At 61.8% G+C, this 7,300-nt stretch overlaps 1 protein-coding gene across 2 annotated transcripts in view; it reads right to left on the reverse strand.

Moving 5' to 3' along the window:
- MMP25 (matrix metallopeptidase 25) overlaps positions 1 to 5,638 on the reverse strand; it is a 13,797-nt gene extending 8,159 nt beyond the window's left edge. For both annotated transcript variants that reach the window (XR_006294275.1, XM_043560760.1), the window contains exons 1-4: positions 5,049 to 5,638; positions 4,518 to 4,650; positions 3,008 to 3,152; positions 2,637 to 2,929 (exon numbers count right to left, since the gene is read on the reverse strand). Coding sequence is in view for 1 of the 2 variants with exons in the window: in XM_043560760.1 (XP_043416695.1) it covers positions 2,637 to 2,929; positions 3,008 to 3,152; positions 4,518 to 4,650; positions 5,049 to 5,138 (661 nt within the window). In the remaining variant the exon portion in view is untranslated. The remainder of the gene's footprint in view (positions 1 to 2,636; positions 2,930 to 3,007; positions 3,153 to 4,517; positions 4,651 to 5,048) is intronic.
- Between the last annotated feature and the right edge of the window lie 1,662 nt (positions 5,639 to 7,300).

Raw genomic sequence — 7,300 nt, forward strand, 5'->3', positions numbered from 1 at the left:
ATCCATCCATCCATGTGTCCATCCATCTGTCCATCCATCCATCCATCCATCCATCCATCCATCCCATCTGTCCATCCATCCATCTATCTGTCCATCCATCCATCCATCCATCCATCCATCCATCCATCCCATCCGTCCGTCCATCCATCTGTCCATCCATCTGTCTATCTGTCCATCTATTCCATCCATCCATCCATCCATCCATCCATCCATCCATCCATCTATCCATCCAACCATTCATCTATCCATTCATCTACCCATCCATTCATCCATCCATCCATGTGTCCATCCATCCGTCCATCCATCCTTCCTTCCATCCATCCATCCATCCATCCATCCATCCATCCATCCATCCATCCCACACCTCTTTCTTTCTGTTGGCTCATCCAGCATCGATAAGTGCTCAAGACCCTCATCCTAAATCACCTCAGTACCTCTCCGTATCTGTATCTGCCCCCATCCACACCCCTCTCCTTCCCTAGCAAGTTCTGTGGTCAGTGGTGTAAACTCAGAGTTCACTTCCTCAACCCCTCTCATGTCTGACTTCACTGTGGTTGGGACTCCTCCCCCACCTGCCAAGGCTGCAGGCAACTGAGGTCCCTTTGTCCCCAGACGATCAGATCTAGGCCCATGTAACTTACTGGACTGGCCTGCTGCCCTGCCCACTGCTGACCACTTCCTTCTTTGCTCTAGTTCTTGGTCACCTGTGGGCCCGTTCTTTCTCCATTTCCTTTGACCCCCCCCCCGGTACCCTCCCCTTAACTGTGGGGCTCTCCACAGCTCCATACTTGACCCTCACCTTCTACACTTTCCTCCTGGAGCCTTAGCCACCCCCCGAGTACCACTGACTCTAATCTGCCACGAGGCCCAGCTCATAGCAGCTGGCAATGAACAGAGTGTTACTTCCGGCCGGCCCTGTGCTGACAGCCGTAGGTCAATTACTTATTAGATCCGCAAGCCCACCCTGCCAGCAGGTACTGTTGTAACTCCCATTTCTCAGACGAGGAAACTGAGCACATCAAGGTCAAGAAACTTACATGCGTGGCAAGCAGAGGAGCCCGCACCTGAGTTCCGCTTCAAGCCGGCATGCTTAAATGCTGTGTGACACAGCCTCAGGTCTGTGCATGCCGTGGGCACCCCGCCCAAACCCTACAGAGCCTGTGCGCCCATCCTCTGGCTGCCCCCCTCCCCAGAAGATGGCTCTCCCTTCTGGCCAGCCTCCAGGCCACAGGAAGCTCGCAGCCAATGGCGGATTGCTAAGACTGGAAGAGCTGGAACCCTAACCCCCAGGCAGGACCGACCCTGTGAGCTATTCATGCTCCTGAGCTCAGGCTCCTCTCAGCTGAGACCACGTCCTGGCTAAGCCTCTTTCCCCAGCCCTCTCTTGCTTCCCTTTCCCCTGAGAACATACCCTGCGAAACTGCTTGCACAAGACTTTTCAACTCCACTTCTGGGGAAACTGACCTAAGTCAGAGAAGTCCAAGTTCTAAAGCAAGACACTCAACCGCTAATGCACCGCCTGCACGGAAGGGCCCGCAAGCAGTGCAAACCCAAGGCCAAGGTGAAGTCACCCTGCCCTCCAAGGGCCGGCTCTTCCTCCTGCGGCACCTCCCACGGCCATGAACAAGACCCCTTCCTGTCCGTCCCCTCTGCCGCCAGGATCCAGTGGGATCCCAGTCCCTGCCCATCCAACTAAACCCCCCTCCCCCCCCACCCCTGTGCCACTAGCCCTGACTACCCTCTGTCAGCCAGCTCAGTGGCTTGCGCGTTGTCCTCTGCGCCCACCCCGCACCCCCACGCACTCGGGAACAGCGGGACCTGGTGGGCTAGTCGGCACGCGGTACACGTGTGTGGAATAAACAAAGTCACCACTTCTAGGAAGCCCCGGCCGTCAAAGGTTCTGGGCGGGCCTCCGCTCGAGGCCGTGGTCCTCCGGGACTTCCTCTGCTATGATTTTCCGCAGCCACATCACCGTGTGTAGCAACTGCCGGTTACCCTTCTGACTCAGCTGCTGCGCACGGCTGCTTTCCCATCTCTCGGTCCTCAGCTCCAGCTTGGAGCTGGACACCCGAGAGGCCTCTGTGATAGGCGATTTTGTGTGTCCGCTGAGCCAGCCTGTGGCACCCAGTTGTTGAGCCGAGCACCAGGCCAGGTGTGGCTGTTTGGGGTATGGTGTAGATGGGCTCTGCCTCTACGATCCGTTGACTACAAGTAAAGTAGACAGTGTTCCACGGTGGGCGGGCCTGGTCTGATCAGTTGAAGGCCTTAAGAGCAAACCTGAGGCTTCCCAGGGGGAGAAGGGAATTCTGCCTCCAGACTGCAACACAGAAATCCTGCCTGGGTTTCAGGCGAGCCGGCCTGGCCTGCAGACATCGGACTCAGGATTGCAACATCAACTCTCACTTGAATTTCCAGCCTGCAGGACTGCCCTACAGATTTAGGCTCGCCAGCCTCCCCCATCCTACGAGCCAGTTGTTTAAAATAAATCACTTACACACACGCGCGCGCACACACACAAGCATCCTACTTACTGGCTCTGTCGCTCTAGAGAAACCCAACGGACACAGCGTCCATCGATACGTGTGATTTCATAGGGACAGACAGACTCGGGGAGAGGACGTCTCGGAAGGTCGTACCTTTTGACCCGTAAGTCCAGATCTCCTCGTCGTCGAAGTGCGTGTCCCCAGAGATGGAGTGTTCCCCGGGGAAGAAGGCGTGGGCTAGGGTCCCTCCCTGCCCGTCGAAGGGGTAACTGTCCTGGTGGTACGCCCGGGCAAAGTCAATGACGATGTCGGGCTCCGTCGGGCTCTGAAAGCCCACCTCCTGGAATTTGAGGCCTGACTCGACGCCCCAGGTGGTCAAGGCGTGGTGCATGAGGGTCCTCACCATCTCCTGGCTCAGGGCCGAGCTCTGGGGGAAGGAGTGCACCCTGGGGAGACAGAAGGCAGCCCTTGGAGGCTGGGCCCGGCAGGCGGCGGGCCAGGGTGGGGAGGACACCGTCTCCTACCTCCACGTCAGCGTTCGCTTCTTCCACACGCTGCCGCTCAGGGCGTAGCGCCGGCGCCGGCGCCGACGTCTCACCAGCTCTGCCGCCCCCATCACATCAGGCAGGGAGCAGCGGGGCCTGTGCATGGTGGCCATGGTCACCGGGTCTGTGGGAGGGGTTGCGGGGCAAGGGGATCAGCAGGAGGACAAACGGCTCTAGTCACGGACCAACAGGCTCAGAGAGGCTGCACCGCGGGCCCAGGAGGGCCCCGCGGCCGCTTGGATTTGCACGCAGGCTGCCCAGTTCCGGAAGCCAGCTCGTCCCAAAGGGCAACACAGCTCTTCAGGACAGCGCCCCAGCCTTCACCGGGCCCCGGACGGACTGCTGCCTCCATGCGGTGCTCGAATCTGGGGTCTGGGGTCCTGCTTCCCTGAGCCCTGGTGATCGGACGCGGCGGAAAGGAGCCACGGGGTGCCGTGTGGACTCGTCTGAGGCTGGAGCCCCCTAGGCCACACCTGACACCATAGGTCCCCAGGCCTCACCAGGCGGGCTGGGTCTCTGGTCTCCCAGGTTAGACCTGCCTGGAATCCCCTGTCCTAGCTCGGCTCCCTTCCCAGCTGTCCCCTCGTCTTCAAGTGAAGGTCAAAGCTGACCACTGGTCAGGTGACAAAGGGTAACTGAGCACGTACAGATGCAGACACTACTCGGCGGGGAACAGGGCACACAGAGGTCCTATGTCCTCCTGTGGCCGGCCAGCGCACCCTCGGTTCCCTTCTTTCCCGTTTTACCCAAGAGACGAGCCTCTCGGCTCTACCTCCAAAACATGCACCTTGAATTCAGCTCCCTCCTTCCTGGTCTCCATTCTCCATCAGCAACCAGAGGAAGCTTACAACTGTAAATTCAGTCCAGTGGTCTCCCTCCTTCAAATCCTCTGGTGGTTGCTTATCATGCTTGTAATCAAACCCAAACTTCTTCCAAGCATCACCCCCCCCCCATCCCCCAGTCAGGCTCTTGCTTAGCTTTTCAATCCTCCTCTCATTACAGGCACACCACCTTGTGGCTACCACAGGGCCTTTGCACTTGCCTGGGACTCTTCTCCATCTTCCCATGGCTGGCGCCTCTTATTTGTGTCCCCTGCGTTCTTTGTCTCATATGAGCTCCCTTCGACTCATGACCCCTTTCAGAGGGATCTCCCCTGACCAGCACTTCATTCTCTTCAAAACACGAATCACCATCTGAAATGACCTGGCATATTTCGAGTCTTGATCCGTCTGTCTCCCTTCTCTAGAGGGATGAGAGCAGGGACCTTTTCTGCTTTGCCCATCACTGTACCAGTAGAGCCAGAAACGGCCTTACACATTAGAGACTCTTAGTAACTATTTACTAAAAAGAAATGCCTGAGAACCTCCTGGGTTGGTCCCGCGGAATCAGCATTTTCCTAGCTCCCGGGATTCAGGTGTGTGGGGAGGTTTAGAAACCGCTGGGTGCAGGGGCAGGGCGGGGACGGGGGCGGGGGGGGGGGTCTACCTACCCAGGAGGCCTGTCTCAGGCAGCCCGGCAAACCTCTGCATGACCTTGATAGCATCCCTCAGCTTCGCAGGGCTCTGCAGCTGTGCTTGGGCAGGGTGGGGTGGTGGCAGGTAGCCGTAGCGGGTCAGCCAGTCCTAGGCCGCAGGAAGGAACAGGTGAAGGGGGAAGGGTGCCAGAGACTCCCCCTTCCCGTCTCCATCCTGGGAGCCCCACCCTCGCCAGCCACCCAGGCATCCGGAGCCCAGGGGTCCCAGCCCCGGCCACTGCCTGCTGTCCCTCTCAGAGTCCGGTCTCTCCAGCCCTGGGCTCTGCCTAGATCCATCGGTCCTGGTCTCCACCTCCCCACCCCAAGCCCTTTATAGATCTTCAAATCCCAGCCCCAAACCTCATGGGTCCGAGAATCTGGGTCCCCAGACCCCATCCCCCGGCGCTCTGACTTGGAATCAGCCCCCAGCCTCCTCCTCAGGACCCAGGAGCCATCCCCCCCCCTCGCCCCCCTCACTCCCCAGGGGCGCGCAGACCCCGCGCTCACCACTCCCAGGCTCACGTCCTGCGCGGAGGGCTCCTGGGCGCGCGCGGGCGGCGGCAGCAGCGGGAGCAGCAGCGCGAGCAGCCGGAGCATGTCCGCGGGGCTCGGGGGGGCCCGACCGCGGCGGCTCCGGGGACCCGGGGCAGGGGGTCGGGGGCCGGGAGAGGCCCGGGGAGCCCTGCGCGAGGTGGCAGCGGTGGGCGGGAGGACGGGGCGCCGGGACCCAGGGAGGCCCGACGCGGGGGACCCGGAGGCGTCCAGAGGAGGGCCCGGGGGTGGAGGGGGGGGGCTGGGGTCGCTGCGGGTCCCGGGAGGCCGGAGAGGGGACGGGAGGGGCGGCGGTGCAGCCTCTCCGGGTGCGCGGCGGCGGCTTCTGGGTCCCGGGCCGGCCCGGCCCCTCCCCCCGGGCGGGGCAGGGCTGTCGCACCGGACGAGCCCAGTCTTCGGACGGCCCGCGGGCAGCGACCAGCCGGACCCCGAGACCCTCCTCCGGGCGCTTCCGAGAGCGCGGGCGGCGCGGGTGGGGGGTGGCGGCGAGGAGCCCGTGCCGAGCGCCCCCCGTGCCTCCCCCGGCCGCGGCCGCAAGTTTCTCTTCCCAGAAGCCGGCTCCGCTGGGACTCTCCCGGGCACGGCTCGTTTCTCCTTTCTCCGCACGCCGCGGCCGGGCCCGAGGGGGTGGGGGGGAGGGGCGGCTCCGCGGCGCCCCTCCCCCTCCCGCCCTGCCCGGAGCCCCCCCCGCGGCGGGGGGCTGGGACGCGCCCCTGCTCCGCGGGCGCCCGGGGGCGCTGGTCCCCCCGCCACGCGGGCTGCGGGGGTCTCGGCGTCCGCGGGCCGCGCCCCCCTCGCCGCAGGTGCCAGACGTTTAGGATCCGGGGGCCCGTGCGGAGGCTCGGGCGCCTAGGACCCGGGAGGGGGCGGGGGGAGGGGCGGATCCCGCAGAGGCTCGGGGACCCGCAGGGCCACGCCTCACCCCTTCCCGGGGAAGCCCAGGGAGAAATGGGCGGGGGGGGAGGGCTCCCCGAGAGGGGCGAGGGGCGCGCGAGGGCCAAGGCTGTGTCTCTGGAGCCGTGCAGCGACCGGGCCCCACGTGTTTTAGACAAAATAAATAATGAGCAGGATTAGCGAGCTGGAGACGCAAACTCAAACAGTGAGATCCCGGCTGCGCTCATCAAACACCACACACCGGGTGCCGGAGACAGCGGACATGTATTTGTCCACACAGTTCCGGAGGCTGGAGGGCCGAGACCCAGGTGGCGGCCAGGTGGCTTCCTCCTGCCGTTTCCGTCCCTCTCCTGGGCTTAAAAGGTGGCCCTGGCGCGCCCTCTGTGCCCGCGCAGCCCCGCTGCCTCTGTGTGCCCACATCTCCTCTGTGAGGACACGGGCCACCCTGACGGCCTCCCTTTACCTTCGTCGCCTGGGTAAAGTCCCTGCCTTTACAAACTGTCACCGTCTGAGGTCCTGGGGATTAGGACTGGACACAGCACTTGGGGAGGGGGGACCAACACAATGCATGCAGTCCGTGGCAAATCCCACAGAACCCTGCACTCCTCCTCCCGAGTTTCTCCTTTACTCTCAAACTGCGGCACTCACAACACTTCTTTTTTTAATGTTTATTTTTGAGAGACAAAGAGAGACAGAGTGCAAGTGGGGGAGGGGCAGAGAGAGGGGGAGAAACAGAATCCCGAAGCAGGCTCCAGGCTCTGAGCTGTCAGCACAGAGCCTGATGTGGGGCTCGAACCCACAAACCGTGAGATCACGACCTGAGCTGAATTTGGATGCTCAACCCACAGAGCCCCCCAGGCGCCCCAGCAACAATTCTGACGCCAGATGTGTGTGGGGTTTTCCCCCACATCAAGCAGTTATTTGGCACACGAGCTGAGTGTACTGCCTTTCAACTCAATTTTTTAAAGTTTATTTATTTAGTTTGAAAGAGAGAGACAAGACATGTGAGCAGGGGAGGAGCAGAGAGAGAAGGAGAGAGAGAATCCCAAGCAGGCTCCCCACTGTCATCGCAGAGCCCGACTCAACTCCGGCCTCAAATCACCAGCTGAGGGGCGCCTGGGTGGCGCAGTCGGTTAAGCGTCCGACTTCAGCCAGGTCACGATCTCGCGGTCCGTGAGTTCGAGCCCCGCGTCGGGCTCTGGGCTGATGGCTCAGAGCCTGGAGCCTGTTTCCGATTCTGTGTCTCCCTCTCTCTCTGCCCCTCCCCCGTTCATGCTCTGTCTCTCTCTGTCCCAAAAATAAATAAATGTTGA

This window comes from Prionailurus bengalensis, chromosome E3, assembly GCF_016509475.1.
Source record: "Prionailurus bengalensis isolate Pbe53 chromosome E3, Fcat_Pben_1.1_paternal_pri, whole genome shotgun sequence".
NCBI classification, from domain to species: Eukaryota; Metazoa; Chordata; class Mammalia; order Carnivora; family Felidae; genus Prionailurus; species Prionailurus bengalensis.